We start from the raw sequence: 21,654 nt of genomic DNA on the forward strand, positions 1-21,654 counted from the left end.
TCTGGGGTATTTGAACATAACTACAATGTACTTACATATAATAAATAAATAAATCTTAAAAAAAAAATCAGTCATGTGTGATGTCAGGTGCTAGGGTCCTGTATTTAACATCAAAATGTCAGATTGCTCAGGTCTCAGTCCCTGGGCCTCAGTGACTGACACTTGCGCTGCTCTCCTTACAACAGGCTTGTGGAGGATGAGGAGCGGCGCTGGACTGACGAAAACATCGACATGGTTGCCTTGAAGCACTTCCCTAACATAGACAAAGAGAAAGCCATGAACCGGCCTATCCTGTACAGCAACTGGCTGTCAAAGGTAACGGGCGCCTCTTCTTCAGAGGCTCTCCCCCTGCCATCTCCTCCTGTCTCCTGCCTTCATGCTTAGAGTCATCCTTAAGTCTATAGCTAAGCTCCTGTCCTGCATGTCTGGGGCTGTGCTCTGAGCAGAGGCACTAAGCCCCTGGAGACACCTCACTGGCCCAGACTCTCCCTGTATTCTTCTGTGTGTGATGACCCACAGCAGGAGTGATGGTCTCCTGAGCGTCAAATGGGCTTCAGTCTCCAGCACACTAAAAATGGCGTGGTTGTGAGCAATTTGTGTGAAAGCTTCTTACTGACAGATGCGAAGTGGTGACGTGTGCGCATAGCTATGAGCCGTCCTTCTCCTATAAAGAGAAGGGTGCTTTCCAGTTAGTGTTGATACATATTTTATGCACAGATCACTGCTGATCCAGATGAGTCTACATTTCCTGTGGGAGGCCACAAGCTAACAGCAAAGAGAGGACAGAGGGACTCTCGTGCATATATACCCCATAGGAGGTCTGACAGGATCTGTGCATTAGGTTTGAAGAGAGTCATAAGATAGACTAGATTTAAGAGTTCCAGCCTGAGTTCTATACTGAAAAACAGAAGTCCTAAACACTTACCTGTGCTCCAGTTACTTAGGCAGCAATGAGCCTAAGGCAACGTAATGCATCCCCATTCCCAAACTAGAAAGCGTAAGTCATTAAAGCGGCCAGCTGCAGCAGACACAGCAGAGTGGGTTCGCTGTCGTGGGACTTTGTGGATTCCATACTGTAGCCCATGTTTACCATTTTCAGGGAACCCCGGTGGTTTTTTCTTCTTATTCTTTACAACAGTGATTCTCAACCTTCCTAATACTACAATATAGTTTCTGTGTTTTAGTGATTTCCCCAACCATAAAGGCAGAGGCAGGCGGATTTCTGAGTTCGAGGCCAGCCTGGTCTACAAAGTGAGTTCCAGGACAGCCAGGGCTACACAGAGAAACCCTGTCTCGAAAAACCAAAAAAAAAAAAAAAAAAAAAAATTATTTTCATTGCTAATTCATAACTGTAATTTTGCTATTGTTATGAATCATTGTAAATATCTGATATGCAGGATGATGTTATGTGACTCCTGTGAAAGAGTTGTTTGATGCCCCTCAAAGAGGCGGTTAAGACCCATAGGTTAAGACCCACTGATTGACAGGGTCTTCTGAAGGACAAGCGTTCTTACCAGTTTACCTACCTCTAACTAGTTGTAGGTGTGGCTTGAGCTATGGGCTGTCTGCACACATGTCCGATGTAAAGGAGTCTTTTATGTTGCGGTGTCACTGTCCTGCTAGGCCCCCCTGTGTTCATGGACGTGCCTTCCAGCTCTGTCACGTCTGCTGACTATTCTCTGGTTTCGTCCTGATTATAGTAGTACAGGCTCACACGCCTGGTTCTTTTTCATGAATATCTACTGTTTAAATGCAACTTAGACTTGTCTTCTCAGCTTCCCCCAAGTGTTGATGGGAACACACTGAGGCTGGGTTTGGATGAGCTGGCCAGTGTGGAATGTGGTTCTCCCCCCACCCCCAAGATGGGGCTTGTCTAGGCAGCCCTGGCTGTCCTAGAACTCCCTCCGTAGATCAGGCTAGTTTTGAACTTGCAGAGATCTGCCTGCTTCAGCCTCCCGATGGAATAAAGGCCGTGAGCTACCACCACCCCCCCAGCTTGGTGTGTGCTTTCTATGGAGAGGTCTACAGAAGGATCAGAGCGTGTGGAATGTCTGAAGTGTCTAACTGCTGTCCTCTTGCCGTGCTTTTTCAACAGTTCTTCAGTGTGGGAGAGGCACCTGTCTAACAGCTCAGTGACCTGATTAATGTGTGTGCTGCCTTTTTTTGCCTCCAAATAGGATTATATCCCAGTTGACCAAGAAGAGCTAAGGGATTACGTCAAGGCTAGGCTGAAGGTCTTCTATGAAGAAGAACTTGATGTTCCCTTGGTCTTGTTCAATGAAGTTCTGGACCATGTGCTGAGGATCGACAGGTAGGCTTTGGTCATTACCGCTGAGCTCTCTTGGGCATGTGCAGGTTTACAGTGACCTCGTGCTGCCTTTGCCCACACCTCCACCTCAGCCTTGCTGCTGAGCGCCTTCCCTTCCCTTTCAGTCCAGCCTTACTGCCCTGAACTTGGAGTCCAAGAAGAACCTTTTCCTCCCCTACCTCTGTAGGCTTGGCACCAGTTAGCATCCTGCAACCTCCAGCTAGAACTGGGCTCATCTCTCTCCTGCCATTGGCATCTAGAGGGCAGGGCTGTGTCTGCCCGGTCTTTGTCCATTAGCTATGGCATACAGCAACTGTTCACCAAATGCTTTGACGCACGAATTCAAGTTCAGATTTGGTGAAAATGTTGTAAGCACCGTTCTAGAAAAGCCATGCGCACGCCTTTAATCCCAGCACTCGGGAGGCAGAGGCAGGCGGATTTCTGAGTTCGAGGACAGCCTGGTCTACAGAGTGAGTTCCAGGACAGCCAGGGCTACACAGAGAAACCCTGTCTCGGAAAAAAAAAAAAAAATAGAAAGAAAGAAAAGCCATGCACATGAGTGCAAATGGGAAGTGAGGCCTACAGGCCTGAAAATGTATCGCCTCTGATGTTTCAGAATATTCCGACAACCTCAAGGCCATCTGCTTCTGATTGGTGTTAGTGGAGCTGGAAAAACCACCCTGTCTCGCTTTGTCGCCTGGATGAATGGCTTGAGTGTATACCAGATTAAGGTGGGTCTGTTAGGTGGCCTCTTAGTCCCAGAGATGGGGTCTTGATTGTGCATGCAGCTGTGGAATGAGGGAAGCTTTAAGTCTCGGCTGGTTCTGTAGGTCCACAGGAAGTACACTGGGGAAGACTTTGATGAAGATCTTAGGACAGTGCTGAGACGGTCCGGCTGTAAAAATGAAAAGATAGCATTCATAATGGATGAGTCCAACGTCTTAGATTCTGGATTCCTGGAACGAATGAATACCCTTCTGGCTAATGGCGAGGTAAGGGAGCTTGCGTGTGTTGCACTGTGCCACATGGCACCTCATCTGGAGGTGAGGAGGCACAGTAGTGAGGCTGTTCCATCCCCAGGTTCCTGGGCTCTTTGAAGGGGATGAGTATGCCACGCTGATGACGCAGTGCAAAGAGGGGGCCCAGAAGGAGGGGCTCATGCTGGACTCCCACGAGGAGCTCTACAAGTGGTTCACCAGCCAGGTGATCCGCAACCTGCACGTGGTCTTCACCATGAACCCATCCTCAGAGGGGCTCAAGGACAGGGCGGCCACCTCACCAGCCCTTTTCAACAGGTAACGCTGCCCTTGCTGGCCTGGACTCCATCGAGGGTCACTCACTGTTAGGATCAGATCAGGTTTGAGATGTGGGCATCTTTTTCAGGTGTGTGCTGAACTGGTTTGGTGACTGGTCCACTGAAGCACTGTATCAGGTCGGCAAAGAATTCACCAGCAAGATGGACCTGGAGAAGCCGAACTACATAGTGCCTGACTACATGCCAGTTGTGTATGATAAACTGCCGCAGCCCCCAACACACCGGGAAGCCATTGTGAACAGCTGTGTGTTTGTCCATCAGACTCTTCACCAGGTGTGTGCAATTTGGGGCGCATCACAAAGAGCCACACTGAGTGTTCTTAAGACTAGACCCTGGGAGCTTCCCACATGACCCTGTACCATCCTGAAAAAGCAGATGCTCTTCCACACCTCTTCTTGACACCCATTCTCGTCAGCAGTCTTTTCTTCCCTTCACTCTACCTTCTCCGCCCAGGCCTGTTCCCTCTAGAGCAGGAGGCACTCTGTCACCTTAACTGGTCAGATGGGGACCAGTGAGATGGCTCAGTGGCAGAAGAGGGACCTAGTTGCTGACAGTTCTCCTCCTACCTCCTCACACAAACCATGCCACACACGCCCACACATAGATGCTAAGTGTACACAGTAATAAAATTAAATAAATGCCTCTGTGGGCAAAAGCTCTGCAGGCTCTGGGCATCAGCACTGCTGCTGTAGCACAGAGCCCCGATGTCCCATGTAGACACTCCGGAGAGGCTGTTGGCAGTGATCTTCACCCTGCACTGCAGAAGTGTAGTGGCAGCTGTGCCTGCTGACCTTAGTGGTCAGCCCTCGCTTTAGGAGCTTGTCTCCTGTCTGTCGAGAGCTTTAGGAAACCCACTCAGCTGTATGTAGCCTGTCACCTAGTGTTCCCACAGCCGTCCCAGTGTCCCTGTTTCTGATAGCTCCCTTCCAGCCAGTAAGCTGTCTGTTACATAAAACATGTTCTTAAAGGTGAGCATGTGGCTCATGCCTTTAATCCCAGCACTTGGGAGGCAGAGGCAGGTAGATCTGAGTTCAAGGATAGCCAGGGCTACACAGAGGAACCCTGACTGGGAAGAAACATGTCCTTCGTTTTGGTGTCCACTGAAATGAGCAGACGGAGTCTAGGCTCTCCCGTTGGTGATCATGTTTATAATCCCAACACTCACTTGAGACACTAAACAGGATTAGAACTCAAGATGGCTTAACGTTTAAGAGCACTAGCTGCTCTTCCAGAGGACATGGGTTCTAGTCCCGGCCCCCATATGGCAGCTCAGAACTCTAACTCCAAACAGGGGACCCAACACCCACTTCTGGCCTCCGTCATTTGGTACCTGGCAATGCACATGGTGCACAGATACACACGTAGGCAAAACACCCATTCACATTTCCCAGACTTAAACAAGCAAACAAACCAACCCAGGAGAATGTGTGTTCATTCTATCCTGCGTTACATAGTAAGACCCTATCTCAAACAAACAGACATGGCCAATACTGACATAGGAAAGCATTGTGCTGGAGCTTGCCGAGTGTGGCGCTTAGGAGGTGGAGTAAGAGGACCAGAGGAGCTCAAGGTCAGCCCTGGCTACGTAGTTAGAGGTCAGCCCTACAGTGAGGAAACCCTATCTCAAAAGAACAAAACCAAACCAAAAGAACTGTCTCCAGGATGGGCTGCCACGCCACGCATCAGGACTTACGTCTTGTGAGCTGAGGCTGGCATGAGTGTTGTGACCCGTGAGGGCCAGGCCCACTCCCCCATGTCATTGCAGTCTAGCAAGAGGTTAAGAGGCAGGGGTTAAGAGTTGAACTTTGTTCTCTAAAAGGCTAACGCGCGCCTGGCGAAGCGAGGTGGCAGAACGATGGCCATCACACCTCGGCACTACCTGGACTTCATCAACCACTACGCCAACCTCTTCCATGAGAAGCGCAGCGAGTTGGAGGAGCAGCAGATGCACCTGAATGTTGGGCTCCGAAAAATCAAAGAGACCGTGGACCAGGTAGAGCAGCAGCAACAGCCCCGCCCCGGGCCCCGTGGGACCCACAGAGGACTGGCTGCATGTCTGAGGATGGCTTTGTTCCTTAGGTGGAAGAACTGCGCCGTGACCTGAGGATCAAGAGCCAAGAGCTGGAGGTCAAGAACGCAGCGGCCAATGACAAGCTGAAGAAAATGGTGAAAGACCAGCAAGAGGCTGAGAAGAAAAAGGTGTGTCCCTTTCTTCCCAGGAACTATAACCTGCTGACCTGCTTGTGCGGTCTCAAATGGCAGTAGAGAAGTAAACTAGAGTCAGAACTAAAGTTTAACGTAAGGTTAGCAGGTGTGTGTCGGCAGACGCATAGAACTGTCTAGGTTCTTAGCCAGCTCAGCAGCGCTTTAGCCGGAAACACCTAACCGTGCTTGCTTTGTAGGTCATGAGCCAAGAAATCCAGGAGCAGCTGCACAAACAGCAGGAAGTGATCGCGGACAAGCAGATGAGTGTCAAGGAGGACCTCGATAAAGTGGAGCCTGCTGTCATCGAGGCCCAGAACGGTACGTCACTGCTGTCAGCTTGGGCTCAGTTTCACTGTGTGTGTGGTGTGGCAGGATCGGGCTTGGGCTTCCTATGAGGCCCTGTGGTGTACATTTCTCCAAGTACAGATGTTTGGAAGCAATGTTTTTTAAGTACTTCAGCCTGTCTCCTCTTAGAGCTCACATGACACTATCTGAATTCACTGTAATAAAGCCCTTCTCTTAAGAGAAAACTAGCAAAAATCTGTCTTGAGAAGCCTCATGCCACAAGCCTGTGATCTCAAGGACTAGTGAAGCCAAGGCAGGAAAATACTGAGACCCACTCTCAAAAAGAAGTAAAAGAATGGGGGCTGGGAAGATGGCTGAGCAGCTAAGAGCTGTATCTGCTCTTGCAGAGGGCCTGGGCTCAGTTCCCAGCACCCACGTCTCACAGGTCTTACCTACCTGTAACTCGGGTTGATACACATACATACCTGCAGGCAAAATACACGCTGTGCTGCACACCTCTAATCCCAGCCCTTGAATGACACAGGCAGGCAGTTCTGAGTTTGAGGCCAGCCTCGTCTCAGCCTGGGCTGTGCTGTTTAGGGGCTGATCACTTACCTAGCTGGCTAAAAACAATGTTAGTGCTGCTCTTTTGTGTTGTGGGCTTTTTGTTGGTGGTAGTGGGGTTTTCCCTTGCTCACTCTGCCTCCCACACTACCCTTGAACTTGAGGTCCTCCTTCCTCAGCTTCCTGGGTGCTGGGGTTATAGTCTTGTACCGTATATTCCCAGTACTTTGTCTGGTCCCCCCTGACTTGAAGTCTTGAGGAAGTGTCACTGTCTCAGTGACTTGGGTGTACTGACCATGGCCAGTGGTGACTAGCTTGCTGGTCACTGGTTATTCTAACCCTGTTCCTAAAAGGCCTTCAGAGTGCTGGAGCAGAGTGTCCATGTTGGGCTGTGGTTTTCCATGCAGGTGGATATGAAGGATAACTTTTCTGTTGAGTAGTTAAAAGTATTTTACTACTGCATTTCAGTTTTGAAAGGTGCTGGCTTCTGTTTGGAACAGCTGCAGATTATAGCAGATTATTGAGGCTTTGCGCAGGCCTCAGCCTGTCTGTGGCTTGGGGTTGCTATCTGCCTCAGAAAGCAAAAATGGAGGTTTTATCTTCTAGGAGAACAAGTCATCTTCTCTGAAAAGTTTCCCTCTCCTATATATATATTAAAAGAGAAAATAGCCTGGTGTGGTGGCTCAGCCTTTAATCCCAGCACTTGGGAGGCAAGGGCAGGTGGAACTCTGTGAGTCCAAAGCCAGCCTAATCTACAGAGTGAGTTCCAGGACAGCGAGCCTACATAGGGGAGGACATTGTCTCAAGAAGACAAAAAATAAAGTAAAACTAAAATTGTTTTTAAAAATGAGAAAATTACTGTAGTTGGTTTGAAATGTAATTCTTGGTTTTTTTGTTAAACTAATACAATTTATTTTAAAATACACAACTCAGTGTTGACATTTTTTAAGTCATCAGAATAATTTATGATAGTTAACTGCCTCTAAAAGTAATATTCACTCAGCCAGTTTTTAAAATCTACTTGGAATATTAAACATGATAGAAGTAGAAGAAAATCTCTTATGACGTCTTCTATGAAAGGAAATTGTGACAAGTTTCTGATTAGACAGAAACCGTTCCATCACCAATGGAGAATAGGCAGTGTAACTGGCTTCATAGAATGGGAAATGTAATTCTTGAAACTCTACAGAGTGTTTTCCAAGGAACAGCTCGCCTTAGACGGAGGGAGGTCAGGGATGCTGTTTAGGAGACTCGACCATTCTCCAGCCTCTCTGAGTGGAGCAGAGCCCTTGGTGGTGATGGTTGGTCCTCACTTGGATGCTGTCTGTCTCCCCCATCCCACGCCTGCTGAGCAGCTGTGAAGTCCATCAAGAAGCAGCACCTGGTGGAGGTGAGGTCCATGGCCAACCCTCCTGCAGCTGTGAAGCTGGCTCTGGAGTCCATCTGCCTGCTGCTTGGTGAGAGCACCACGGACTGGAAGCAGATCCGCTCCATCATCATGAGAGAGAACTTTATCCCCACCATCGTCAACTTCTCGGCCGAGGAGATCAGGTGAGGCTGTCGCTGCCGCTGTGGGGGAGGCGCGAGCACATCTGGGAGAGGCTCTGCTTGTTGTACTCCGGCATGTCATCTACCAGACGGGAACGTGGTCACACTCATCCCACTGGTGCCTTTTCAGAATGCCTGAGAGAGAAAGCTAGCATTCTCCTCTGCATATGTTTTTGATATCACTTCTGCCATTGATCAGTTAAATCCTCCCGAGCTGTGAGTGCGTGCCACAGCGGAGCAGGGCTCTTCCATCTGTTGCACCAGGACTGGCTGGAGTTACTGTAGTGAGGAGGGCAGAGCCAGTGTGCCTGTCCTCGTCAGCCCTGTCAGCTTCCTCTGAGAACCAGGGCACACCAGCATCGTATGTGCTAGCCCTTTACTTGTCTTGCATGGAAACACATTTTTAGTCTGTGCATGCTTAGAAATAATTTCCTCTCTCAGTGATGCCATACGAGAGAAGATGAAGAAAAACTACATGTCCAACCCCAGTTACAACTATGAGATCGTCAACCGGGCTTCCCTGGCTTGTGGTCCTATGGTGAAGTGGGCGATTGCACAGGTAGGTCCCTAAGCCAGTGCTGCAGGTGGGAGGCCGCGGCTCTGTCACTTGGTTTCCATTTGCTCGGTGCTGCTGCTGTGGCGATTGATTGGGTTTGGACTTAGTTTTGTTTTGTTTTTTTAAGGTTCTTTACATTATGTTTCTTCCCACATCTGTGTGTGTCTGTGTTGTGGGTGTGTGCTCATGAGTGCAAGTAACGCGGGGAGCTCCCTGAATGAGGGCTTGGAAAGGCCTCACCTTGCTCTGACTCCTGAGCCGGTCCTCTACCCCCACAGGCTTGTGAGAGAGAGAGTCTACTTTATAGCCCAGGCTGCTTCAGCCTCCGCACGCCAGGGTAACAAGCACGAGCCACCATCCTAAGGCATGGGTGTCATTACGGCGTGCCACACATTTCCCCTGTGCTTTGCCTTCCCAGCTCAACTATGCAGACATGTTAAAGCGAGTGGAGCCCTTGAGGAATGAGCTGCAGAAGCTGGAAGACGACGCCAAGGACAACCAGCAGAAAGCCAATGAGGTGGAGCAGATGATCAGGGACCTGGAAGCCAGCATTGCCCGCTACAAGGAGGAGTACGCTGTCCTCATCTCCGAGGCTCAGGCCATCAAGGCGGACCTGGCAGCTGTGGAAGCAAAGGTCAGCCTTCCTGCCACCCCACAGTTACCATAGTTTCCTTCGGGAAGCCAAGGTCAACAGTGCTGATGGGCTCAGCAGCATTGGGCTTGCTGAGTCAATGAGCTTGGGTGTCTGTGTCTCTGAGTATATGTGTATGTCGTGTGTGTGTGCTGCAGTCCTGGCTTTGCACTCAGTACATTGACTTACACTCACTTCCTCCTTACTAGCCAGCCTACCTTCCCTTCTGGCCACATCCAGCTGTTCCTCTCCTCAGGCAGATCCCTCCAGGCTGAAAGTTAGCCTCTGCCCTTGGCTGGTGCTCTGAAGAGATCCTAGTACCTGTGCCGCTTAGTGTCTACCACAGTCTTGCCTTGCCAGGACTCTGGATGGTCTGAGTGCTTTTAGTCCTCCCCAGGCCCTGCACACAATGTAGATCCTTTCTGTTTTCTCATTAATTTAAGGGTCAAGTGTGTGCGGTCCATGCCACATGTGGAAACCAGAGGACACTTTTGTTAAGTTGGTCCTCTCCTCCCACTGTGTAGGTCTCAGGGATGGAACTCAGGTCATCAGGCTTGACGGCCTGGCCTCTCAGTGACCCAGTGAATGGATTTCCTTTGTAGTGTTTGGTATGGTCCTGAACGTGTCATTTGATTTCTTTGTCCTCCCGTAGGTAAACCGGAGCACTGCACTTCTAAAGAGTTTATCTGCTGAAAGGGAACGCTGGGAAAAGACGAGTGAAACTTTCAAAAACCAGATGTCTACCATTGCTGGGGACTGCCTCCTGTCGGCGGCCTTCATTGCTTACGCTGGTTACTTTGACCAGCAAATGCGCCAGAACTTGTTCACCACCTGGTCTCATCACTTACAGCAAGCCAACATCCAGGTAAGAGGCACTCAAAGAGAAGAGTCGGCCTGGGCACAGCAGCGCTGGCACGGTCTGGCAGTCACAGGAGAGATGAATAACCAGTCTCCCCTTTCAGTTCCGCACAGACATTGCAAGGACGGAGTACCTCTCCAATGCTGACGAACGCCTCCGCTGGCAGGCCAGCTCTCTGCCTGCCGACGACCTGTGCACAGAGAATGCCATCATGCTAAAACGATTCAATAGGTGTGTGCTTTTAGGCCGAAGGTGCAGCTAGAGATTGTATTGTATTCACACAGCTTGTTTGAAGAGAGGGAAGGAGAAGTGGTTGTGGGGAGGCAGTGCTAAGAGGTCAGCGTTTGTCTTTATATCTTAGTGAGTTCTGCTTACCACAGCTTTTCCGGGAGATATCTTGATTTAAGTCACATCTGTTTAGGAGTCTGGCAGTGTGTAGAGATTGCCTGTGTGGAGTGATGGTTTCTTCCCATCCGATCAGGAAACTGACTTTCCTGATGGAACTTTCTTTTCACCTAATCACATGTCACTTTACCCTCAGGTACCCGCTGATCATTGACCCCTCCGGACAGGCCACAGAATTCATCATGAATGAATATAAGGACCGGAAGATCACAAGGACCAGCTTCTTAGATGATGCCTTCCGGAAGAATTTGGAGAGTGCTCTGAGATTTGGCAATCCCCTTCTTGTCCAGGTTTGTGTCTGTGTTTGAATTTGTCACTCCTCCTAGGCACATCTGTGGCTGATGGGAAGTAAATGGAAATTACATAGCACACACACCAGTAGTATTTGAACTTTGTCTTTGAGTGGGGTTTGATACTAAAACAAACAAACAAACAAAAAGCTTTGAAAGCCGGCCGTGGTGGCGCACACCTTTAATCCCAGCACTCAGGAGACAGAGGCAGGAAGATTTCTTAAGTTTAAGGCCAGGCTGGTCTACACAGAGTGCTCCAAAATAGCCATAAAAAGATCCTGTCTCAAAACCAATGACCAGGCAGTGGTAATGCACATCTTTAGAGAGGCAGAGGTAGGTACACCCCTGAATTCAAGGCCATTCTGGTCTACAGAGCGAGTTCCAGGCCAACCAGGGCTGCAGAGAGAAACCCTGTCTGGAGTTGATCTGAGATGTTGAGAGTGGTTATAAGCCCTGTGGTTGGTGTGTCTCTGAACTGGGGTTTTGTTTGGTGCTGGGGTGGAACCCAGGCCTCACACTACAAGAAAAGTGTTCTGCCACTCAGTCACATCCATGCCCCAACCCAACAACAATTTCTTTAAAAAGGCAAACTTCCATCCATCTTAGCTTCCTCTAAGGTCCCGGGCAGGTCCCGGGGCTTGTGAGTGGTCCACTGGCCCAGATAGGAGATTGACAGCTGTCTTCTGTGTGTGCCATACATAGGATGTGGAAAGCTATGATCCCGTTTTGAATCCAGTACTGAACCGTGAAGTTCGGCGAACAGGAGGGAGAGTGCTGATTACCCTCGGTGACCAAGACATAGACCTGTCACCGTCCTTTGTCATCTTTCTGTCTACCCGAGACCCAACTGTAAGCAGACATAGATCACCATAGATCACCATGATGCTGGTAGGTTTGGAGCGGAGAGAACCAACCGGTCTGTCTTGTGTTCTGACAGGTGGAGTTCCCACCAGACCTCTGCTCCCGGGTGACCTTTGTGAACTTCACCGTCACCCGCAGCAGTTTACAGAGCCAGTGTCTCAATGAAGTGCTTAAAGCAGAAAGGCCGGATGTGGACGAGAAGCGCTCCGACCTCCTGAAACTGCAAGGTGTGCTCTGGTCCCCAGCTTCCCAGCTGAGCTGGGTGGCAAGCTGAGCTCCGGAGGGCGGGTAAGGGTGACACTGCTCCCCAGTGGCACAGTGACGCAAATCTGTCTTGTCACAGGGGAGTTCCAGCTCCGTTTACGGCAGCTTGAAAAGTCTCTGCTCCAAGCTCTGAACGAGGTAAAAGGCCGCATTCTGGATGACGACACCATCATTACAACCCTGGAGAATCTGAAGCGAGAAGCTGCGGAGGTTACCAGAAAGGTGGAGGAGACGGACATTGTCATGCAGGAGGTGGAGACCGTGTCCCAGCAGTACCTGCCGCTGTCCACTGCCTGCAGCAGCATCTACTTCACTATGGAGTCCCTGAAGCAGGTGAGGCCATTGGCACAGCAGCTCTGGTTCCCAGCTGTGGCCCGAGGCACACTCTGATGGTCACATGGCTTCCTCCCAGGTTCACTTCCTATACCAGTACTCTCTGCAGTTCTTCCTGGACATCTACCACAATGTGCTGTATGAGAACCCCAACCTGAAGGGTGCCACCGACCACACACAGCGCCTCTCCGTCATAACCAAGGACCTCTTCCAGGTAGAGAACGGAGCATGCATCTGTCTGGTACACGGGTATGGAAGTGTGGCCTCCAGAACACCACCATCCCCTCTCTCTCGCTTCCCAGGTGGCCTTTAACCGAGTGGCTCGAGGCATGCTGCACCAGGACCACATCACCTTCGCCATGCTCCTGGCTCGGATCAAGCTGAAAGGCACCGTGGGGTGAGGCAGGCTGCTCAGCAGTGATGTGGCTCTGCGGACTGCCCTAGCATGCGTTCTGTGTAAAGACACCTGCCTGACCTGTCCCCCGCTTCACAGGGAGCCCACCTATGACGCAGAGTTTCAGCACTTCCTCAGAGGGAAGGAGATTGTGCTGAGTGCTGGCTCCACCCCCAAAATCCAGGGCCTGACCGTAGAGCAGGCAGAAGCTGTCGTGAGGTTGAGCTGTCTGCCTGCATTTAAAGATCTGATTGCCAAGGTGCAGGCAGATGAGGTAAGTGTCCTTTCGAGTGTTCTGTGTAAGACCTGTCAGTGAGCAGCTACTGCATGCATGACTGCGTGGGCCCTAAAGGTCTGTTCATCTAATAGAGCAAAACCAAAGCTGCATGCCCAGGACCACACACCAATTATTCCTGTACCATGGTGACACTTAACCTATTGTCTCTACAGCAGTTTGGCATTTGGCTGGATAGCAGTTCACCAGAGCAGACCGTGCCATACCTCTGGAGCGAGGAAACACCTACAAGTGAGTCAGCCAGCCCCTGCTGTCCTCTCTCGGGCCTAATATAAAGTTGGGTGTGTTGTTCCTCAGAAGAAGGAGGCACTGATCCTTAGAGAGGTACTTGCGCATCAGTCAGGCTTGTTAGGAAGCCAGTCTGGAGTGTAGACAGACTCTGAGTCCCAGCTACTCAGGAGACTGAAGTAGGAAGGTTGACAGCTAGTTGGGCAGTGGTGGTGCACACCTTTAATCCCAGCACTTGGGAGGCAGCGGCAGGTGGATTTCTGAGTTCGAGGCCAGCCTGGTCTACAAAGTGAGTTCCAGGACAGCCAGGGCTATACAGAGAAACCTTGTCTCAGGAAAAAAAAAAAAAAAAAAAGGTAGGTTCACAGTTTAAGGCCAGCCTAGGCTAAATAATGAGCTCTTGCCTCAAAATAACAAAATCACCATTTTAGGAAACCATTTAGGGGGAGAGCTCCTAGGTTGGCGGAGGGAAGATCAGATTTCTGATTCCCCCTCACGTTATCACCAGTGACCATCAGAGGCTGGAGCGGGCTAGGAACATAGCTCAACTCTAGAACACTTACCTAGCAGGCATAAGGTGATTGAGTTCATCTGACTGGAGTGAAAGTGATGCCTAACAAGGATGAGTGAGGATTGTCTTGTGTCATAAAGACTCTGAGTGCACCTGTGAGTGCCACAGAGGTAAAGACCTGACTGAGTTCCATCCCTGTGACCCATGTGCTGAACCAGCCCCACTAGTTGTCATGAGCTGCATGTGGCCGCCACACATACACATGCAACATAAAAATTCCCCCAGGGCAGCCAACATACCCCCACTCCATATAAAGAGACCTTGTCTCAAAGATGTTTTATTTATTTATTTATTTTGCTAAGCATGATAACACATGCCTTTAATTCCAGCACTGAGGAGGCAGAGGCAGGTAGATCTCAGAGCTCAAGCCTAATTTAGTGTTGACTTCAATGCTTCCCAGAGCTACATAGTGACATCCTGTCTAAAAGAATAATTTTTTTTTAAATAAACAGATGAGGGGGCTAGGGAAAGTGCTTTGTGGGTAAAAGTGCTTGCCTCGCCAGACAGACAACCCAAAACCTACACACACAGTAGTGCAGCCCATGAGATGGAAGGCAGACAGGAATGGAGAGAAGCTCACAGGCCAGCTATCCCTAGTCACACAGTGGTAGAGATACCCTGTCACAAGGTGAAGAGTGGGCATGGACACCAGGTTGACCTCTGACCTCCACACCTGCCATGCTGAGTGCACATACTCACACACACCTGGAACCCAGCACCGAGGAGGAAGAGCTGAGGGACCGTGAGTTCAAGGTTAGCCTGAGGATAGACTCTGAAAGGGCAGTATCATCAGTACCCCACACCAGTGGTAAGATCCTATCGCAAGACAGATGCTCCCTGGGTCCAAGAGAACCAGGAGGCTGGGGGCTGAGCTGGATCTCGGGGGCTTCGTGCCTGCCTGAGCTGGTGCTCTGGGTGGAAATGTCAGCACCTTAACCCTCCCTTGCCACGCCTCGTTTCAGCTCCCATTGGGCAGGCCATCCACCGCCTGCTCCTGATTCAAGCCTTCCGACCCGACCGCCTGTTGGCCATGGCCCACATGTTTGTTTCCACAAACCTCGGAGAGTCCTTCATGTCCATCATGGAGCAGCCTCTCGACCTCACCCACATTGTGGGCACAGAGGTAATGGGTGTCCTTGTGCCCCATCCCCGCTCCCCATGCACCCTGTGATATAGCTCAGACACACTGCTGCTTGGCTGCAGTCTTCCCCGAGCCAACACTACCCTCAGGCCTTCTCCTGCCAGGTCCTGTCTTATAGCCCGTCATCTGGGTGTACCATGTCATTTACAGGTGAAGCCAAACACACCTGTCCTGATGTGCTCTGTGCCGGGGTATGATGCCAGTGGACATGTTGAGGACCTCGCAGCAGAGCAGAACACGCAGATCACGTCTATTGCCATCGGTAAGGATGTATGCTGGTTTCGTGGACACGGGGCAGCCTGGAAGCATAAGGCTGCCTGCCGTGGTTCACACTTGGCTTCCTTGTCTCAGGCTCAGCAGAAGGCTTTAACCAAGCAGATAAGGCCATCAACACCGCTGTGAAGTCAGGCAGGTGGGTGATGTTGAAGAACGTGCACCTGGCCCCAGGGTGGCTGATGCAGCTGGAGAAGAAGCTGCACTCCCTGCAGCCCCACGCCTGCTTCCGACTCTTCCTCACCATGGAGATCAACCCCAAGGTGAGCCGCGGGTGCTGGTGCCTCTGTGAAGCCTGTATCAGAACCAGTGGGTCAGCTGGGTGTGCTCACATGTCTACAACCCCAGAACTTGTGATGCTGGGGCAGGAGGATTGCTGCAAGCTTGAGGTCAACCACACATCAATCACAGAGACTACCTTCTCCCTCAGGTGCCCGTGAACCTGCTCCGTGCAGGTCGGATCTTTGTGTTTGAGCCACCACCTGGAGTGAAAGCCAACATGCTGAGGACATTTAGCAGCATCCCTGTCTCTAGGATATGCAAGGTAAAGAGCGCTCGCTCTCTCTGAACACATATGTATATAAACCTAAGAGCGGGTTCCTGCCTGTGCCCAGCTGGGAAGGCAGAAGTGAGGAATGTTCCCAAGTGAGCAGGTGCACTCCGCAGAGCTGTGGCCCTCAGTCCACTACATAGCTCACTGTCCCTGTGCCACATGAGGACAGGGCACCTTCAGCTCTTGAGGTTTTCACTTGTTTTGTTTGGTGCTGAAATCTACATTTTAAGAAAGCCTATCTTCTGGACTGGAGAGGTGGTTCAGCGGTTAAGAGCACTGACTGTTCTTCCAGAGGTCCTGAGTTCAGTTCCCAGCAACCACATGGTGGCTCACAACCATCTGTAATGGGATCTGATGCCCTCTTCTGGTGTGTCTGAAGAGAGCAATGGTGTACTCATAATAAATAAATAAAAGCCAATCTTCTAGAAACCTGTCTAAATTCAAGGGCCATTCTGCCAATCCTGATCGTTAGAAAGCTAGGTGCTTTGGTCAGCCATATTGCTTGATTCTGGTGCTGCCTGCAGGTCAGACGGTTGAAGGGTGTCGGGGTGGCTTGTTCTGCAGATCTTTGCTTCTGAAGTAGGGTCTGGTTTCCTTAGACAAACACATGCTGTCTGACGAATCTGTCTGTGGTCATTTTCTTCATCTAGTCTCCAAATGAGCGTGCCCGCTTGTATTTCCTGCTGGCTTGGTTCCATGCCATCATCCAAGAGCGCCTGCGCTATGCTCCACTGGGGTGGTCAAAGAAGTACGAATTTGGAGAATCTGACCTTCGATCAGCTTGTGACACGGTGGACACGTGGCTGGATGACACAGCCAAGGCAAGTTAGGCTACATCACCCATCCTGTGATGGGGGGAGACAGTGGATCTCAACTCAAGGGAGCGCTGATACTTTGTAGCAGCCAGAACTAGACTGTGCAGCAGAAAGCTGGCCCCTCCGGTGTACACATGTAACCCAGCCTCTGTCCTCCCCAGGGCCGGCAGAACATCTCACCGGATAAGATCCCATGGTCTGCCCTGAAGACCCTGATGGCGCAGTCCATCTATGGTGGGCGAGTGGACAATGAGTTCGACCAGCGTCTGCTCAACACCTTCCTTGAGCGGCTGTTCACCACCCGCAGCTTCGACAGTGAATTCAAGCTGGCCTGCAAGGTTGACGGGCACAAGGACATCCAGATGCCTGATGGTATCAGGTGCGGCCGCTGTGGGAACAGAAGTCAGGCTGGGGGGGGGAGGGGGGCGGGCAGGGTGTTTGGAGCCACAGTCTGCCGGACTCTGATTCCAAATGTCCTGTTTTCTCAGGCGAGAGGAGTTTGTGCAGTGGGTAGAGCTGCTGCCTGACGCCCAGACACCCTCATGGCTGGGCCTCCCCAACAATGCTGAAAGGGTCCTGCTTACCACCCAAGGTGGGTAGTGAGTCCCCTTACTCCTGGACCCCTGCCCACCCTAAGCCTGCTAGAAGGGCTTGTTCACGGGGAGTCCTGAAAAGAAGGTTTGACGGCTAGCTTTAGTTCAAGAGTTGGAAGCACTGATGGAGGCTTGGTGGTATGGAGCCTGTCTGTGCCCTAGCCTGGAGCCAAAGGCAGAAAAACCATGGAGTTCAGCATCCAGTCTACACAGCATGCCTCAAACAACACAACATACCTTGTATTAAGTCAGTTTTACTTCTCACAGCATTGGTGGTAGAATCCAGAGCCTAACAAGCTAAGTAGAGCTCTGAGAGCAAGCCCCACACAGTCAACAACCATTTAGAGCCAGTAACTCATCCCTGAGATGCCAGCACCCACGGGGTAGATACAATCAAGCAATAGGGTAGAGAGTTCTAGGCTAACCTGGATGACATGGGGCCCTTTTAAAAACGGCAGGTGAGGTGACTCAGCAGCAGCAACGTAGCACCAGCCTGCTACACCTTGTCCTTCTGGTGGTCTGACCTGACCCTTATGGAAAGGCTAAGAAAACAGGCAAGGGCTAGTGCAGGCATTCCGAAGTAGGTGAGGCAAGATGAAGTGTTCCCAGCTACCTCCTCCTGTGGAGAACGTGCTGAGAGCTTGCTGCTGTCTGGGAGGAGGTGACCATGAGAAAGAAGGTGGGGATGGCCATGGACAGTAGGAAATGAGCGGCTATGACATGGATTTAGTGTGAAGATGTCAGTGGCCTGGATGCTGAGCGGCTCCCTGTGGGGTTGGATGTAGTCTCTCCAGCACACAGGCTGATTGGTTCTCAGTGCTGGTGTCACTTGCCCCAGCGCTTCCGTAAGCCCTGTACCCATCAACACTGTCAAGAACCAGGGCATTGCCAGCTTCTCCACCTTTCTTTGCACAGTCCAGAGAGCAGGGAGGCTCAGCAGCCTGGGCGTCAGTTCCCACATGTGAGGGACGGGCCAAGCACCAGTGTGCTTTTAGTAACGTGGCATTTGTGTGAGCAGTTCAGAGGTCCCAGTGGCCATCACAAACGTCCCTAGCAGGGTCTGCCTTTAGGTTGAGTGAGGCTTCTGAGGCCTGCAGGCTGCAAACAGCCTCACAGCACACGACCAGGCCATTGGGTCTGGTTTTGTCTTAATCGCCCTGGGGTAGACGTGTGGCACGAGGACAGCCTGCAGGCTGCCGTGCTGAGCTGATGGTCACACAGCTCTTGGCCTGTCCACTGACGTCCTCCCCCACCCGGGCCTGGCCTAGGCGTGGACATGATCAGCAAGATGCTGAAGATGCAGATGCTGGAGGACGAGGATGACCTGGCCTACGCAGAGACGGAGAAGAAGGCAAGGACGGACTCCACCTCCGATGGCCGTCCAGCCTGGATGAGGACACTGCACACCACGGCATCCAACTGGCTGCACCTCATCCCGCAGACACTGAGCCCCCTGAAGCGCACCGTGGAGAACATCAAGGTAGCTGGGCTGGGCTCAGTGTGCTGGTCCCCAGGCTTCAGCAAGAATGGCCAGTGGTGGCACATACCTTTAATCCCAGCACTCGGGAGGCAGGCAGATCTCTGAGTTCGAAGCTAGCCTGGTCTACAGAGTGAGTTCCAGGATAGCCAGGGCTAGACAGAGAAACCCTGTCTCAAACCCAAAATGCAAAAAAAAAAAAAAAAAAAAGAATGGCCACCGTTTTAATTAAACTGTTTGAAAGCTGTGATCTGAGAGGGGCAGAGAAATTCATCAGGCCAGGGCCACACTGCACTCTGGCCAGCGCCCAAAAATGTGTGGTCAGAAGCTCTGGTGCCGCTCCCAGCTGTGCCCTGTCTCTGCACAGACCCCCGACCTTAGCCCTCTTCTCTCTGGCTTTAGGATCCTTTGTTTAGGTTCTTTGAGAGAGAAGTAAAGATGGGGGCCAAGTTACTCCAAGATGTGCGCCAAGACCTTGCTGACGTCGTTCAAGTGTGCGAGGGGAAAAAGAAGCAGACAAACTACCTGCGCACGCTCATCAATGAGCTGGTGAAAGGTGCTGATGGGGTGTGGGGCTCGAGCTGGTCTGCCACTGTCCACGCCCCATGTGCAGGCACACTGCAGTCCCCAGGCCACACGTGTCTCTTACAGGCTTCCTCAATAGTGGGGGGCGGGGGGGTCCTAGCAATGCCCCTAGTTTTCCCTAGGCTTTCCTAAAGTTTTTGTGCAGCTCCTGTGACTTTTAGGGTTAATGCAGTGAAGAGGACAGAGGGGTGGGCGGGGCCCGGCACCCCACACTACTGAGACAGCTTTGCCCCCGTCTGCAGAGGGGGACTTGGCAGAACTAGTGCTGAGGCCTACTGCTTTCTTCCTTGCTGCAGGGATCTTGCCTCGGAGCTGGTCCCATTACACAGTGCCTGCAGGCATGACGGTGATCCAGTGGGTGTCGGATTTCAGTGAGAGGATCAAGCAGCTGCAGAACATCTCACAAGCGGCTGCATCTGGTGGTGCCAAGGAACTGAAGGTGGGCATGCGTGGCCCGGGGTAGGAGGTGGGGTCAGGAGTGGCACTGATTGTCCTGGACTTGGGTGGAAAAGTGTTCTTTCTCGATGGCACTAAGGATAGCCAGGGCCTGTGCCTGACCTTCTCTTCTTTCCACCGCACTGTTTGTACAGAACATCCACGTGTGCCTGGGTGGCCTGTTTGTACCTGAGGCCTACATCACTGCCACCAGACAGTATGTGGCACAAGCTAACAGCTGGTCCCTGGAGGAACTCTGCCTGGAAGTCAATGTCACCACCTCCCAGAGTGCCACCCTTGATGCCTGCAGCTTTGGAGTCACAGGTGAGCTGGCGTCTGAGCTCTCAGCCTGGCCTTTCTGTGAAACCTGTTTCCAAATGAATTTACCCAAAGTGTCTGGGCAGAGCATCCCAGCTGAGCCTGTGGGTGTCCTGGAAGCCGAGCTGTGTGGCTCTAGCCCCGTCTCCACATCTCCTCACAGGTCTGAAGCTCCAAGGGGCCACGTGCAGCAACAACAAGCTATCGCTCTCCAATGCCATCTCCACAGTCCTCCCCCTCACACAGCTGCGCTGGGTGAAACAAACAAGCGCAGAGAAGAAGGCCAGCGTGGTAAGTATCGTGGCCTTGCTCTTTGGCTCTGCCGTGCTGGGACTCTACTTGTGTGCAAACAACTGCCCCCTAGCCCTGGACCCCCATGGGAGCTCATCCCTAGAGCTGATGAACAGTAAGTCCCTCTGTCTGTCTCACAGGTGACCTTACCTGTCTACCTGAACTTCACCCGGGCAGACCTCATCTTCACCGTGGACTTTGAAATTGCTACAAAGGAAGATCCTCGCAGCTTCTATGAGCGTGGAGTTGCCGTTCTGTGCACTGAGTAAAGCTAGACTTTTCTCCAATCCTCTTTCTGGAATAGGAAACGCCCAATATTTAACCTTCATTCATCCTTAACCGTGTGGAAGGGTTGATGGACTGGAAAGCAAGTGGTTGGTTCGTGTTGGCGGATGACAGGTGCTACGGTTGGAGACGGTGGGATGGGAGAGGAGAAAAGTGCGCTGTCCGAGGGCTGACTGAATGGCTGGGTTTAGTAAATAAAACACTAAGCATGACGGGCTCCCCGCCTCTTGCCGCTCTGCTCAGTCTGCTGTGGGAATCCTTGCGTTCCAGCCCACCTCATCTTTGTCACCGTGGTCACAGATGCAGAAGCAGCAGGGTGAGACCAGGAAAGCTGTACCTCCTCCCTGAGGCCTGGCAGCAACTCTGTTCTTGACTGACACCCCTAGCCCCTGGGGACCTTCTCTCTCTCAGACCTAAGCCCTGCCACCAGTCCATCCTCCCACACTTCCTTTCCACACCACCTGTGGTGAGAGGGTGGCCTCGTCCCACAGGAAGGGTGACAATTAGCCTGGTCCTAGCATCTCAGGATCTCTAAAACCCTCTGACTGTGTGGTACAGAGTGGGCAGAGGCTGTTGTCATAGCTGTTAAGGACGCCTTAGCACAGAGAGGCACTGTCCTAACTCCCTTCTCTGGGAGAAGACACAGCAGGTTCCTCTGCAGGAGGAAGAGCCTGTGTTCTCTTAAGGAACACCTAGGGGTGGTGCAGGTGACACAGCACCCACAGCTTCTTGCTGCGTCCAAACACCTCAGAGGATATTGCCTGAGTCTGTGGGGATCGCTGGGACCACGAAGATCACCCCAGCCCAATAACTAGACTTCTGCTCCCAGAATACCAGCCCATCCCTAATCCCTCCTACAATCAGAGGGACCGTACTGGACAGTGGCCACCAGCCCTGTTGTCTTCCCTGGCAGTGCCACCTGGGGCACTGATAAGTACCCATAACCAATCCTGGAACAGCCCCAGCAGCACCCAGA

The 21,654-nt window shown here is 51.6% G+C and overlaps 1 protein-coding gene across 1 annotated transcript in view; it reads left to right on the plus strand.

Moving 5' to 3' along the window:
- Dync1h1 (dynein cytoplasmic 1 heavy chain 1) overlaps positions 1-20,895 on the plus strand; it is a 65,817-nt gene extending 44,922 nt beyond the window's left edge. The window contains exons 43-77 of the mRNA XM_021178532.2: positions 186-315; positions 2,178-2,311; positions 2,925-3,039; positions 3,139-3,300; positions 3,389-3,603; positions 3,692-3,896; positions 5,443-5,616; positions 5,703-5,822; positions 6,026-6,146; positions 8,033-8,228; positions 8,667-8,784; positions 9,200-9,415; positions 10,065-10,277; positions 10,375-10,502; positions 10,813-10,966; positions 11,669-11,815; positions 11,904-12,054; positions 12,171-12,424; positions 12,504-12,638; positions 12,727-12,821; positions 12,918-13,092; positions 13,269-13,344; positions 14,875-15,035; positions 15,204-15,315; positions 15,405-15,589; positions 15,757-15,870; positions 16,530-16,700; positions 16,856-17,073; positions 17,183-17,286; positions 18,556-18,767; positions 19,167-19,320; positions 19,646-19,788; positions 19,940-20,108; positions 20,266-20,393; positions 20,534-20,895. Coding sequence (XP_021034191.1) covers positions 186-315; positions 2,178-2,311; positions 2,925-3,039; positions 3,139-3,300; positions 3,389-3,603; positions 3,692-3,896; positions 5,443-5,616; positions 5,703-5,822; positions 6,026-6,146; positions 8,033-8,228; positions 8,667-8,784; positions 9,200-9,415; positions 10,065-10,277; positions 10,375-10,502; positions 10,813-10,966; positions 11,669-11,815; positions 11,904-12,054; positions 12,171-12,424; positions 12,504-12,638; positions 12,727-12,821; positions 12,918-13,092; positions 13,269-13,344; positions 14,875-15,035; positions 15,204-15,315; positions 15,405-15,589; positions 15,757-15,870; positions 16,530-16,700; positions 16,856-17,073; positions 17,183-17,286; positions 18,556-18,767; positions 19,167-19,320; positions 19,646-19,788; positions 19,940-20,108; positions 20,266-20,393; positions 20,534-20,662 — 5,434 coding nt within the window. The 3' untranslated portion in view covers positions 20,663-20,895. The remainder of the gene's footprint in view (positions 1-185; positions 316-2,177; positions 2,312-2,924; positions 3,040-3,138; positions 3,301-3,388; positions 3,604-3,691; positions 3,897-5,442; positions 5,617-5,702; positions 5,823-6,025; positions 6,147-8,032; positions 8,229-8,666; positions 8,785-9,199; positions 9,416-10,064; positions 10,278-10,374; positions 10,503-10,812; positions 10,967-11,668; positions 11,816-11,903; positions 12,055-12,170; positions 12,425-12,503; positions 12,639-12,726; positions 12,822-12,917; positions 13,093-13,268; positions 13,345-14,874; positions 15,036-15,203; positions 15,316-15,404; positions 15,590-15,756; positions 15,871-16,529; positions 16,701-16,855; positions 17,074-17,182; positions 17,287-18,555; positions 18,768-19,166; positions 19,321-19,645; positions 19,789-19,939; positions 20,109-20,265; positions 20,394-20,533) is intronic.
- The last annotated feature ends 759 nt before the right edge of the window (positions 20,896-21,654 follow it).

The sequence above is a fragment of the Mus caroli genome, unplaced genomic scaffold (genome assembly GCF_978045245.1).
Source record: "Mus caroli unplaced genomic scaffold, Mus_caroli_1 scaffold_14, whole genome shotgun sequence".
NCBI classification, from domain to species: Eukaryota; Metazoa; Chordata; class Mammalia; order Rodentia; family Muridae; genus Mus; species Mus caroli.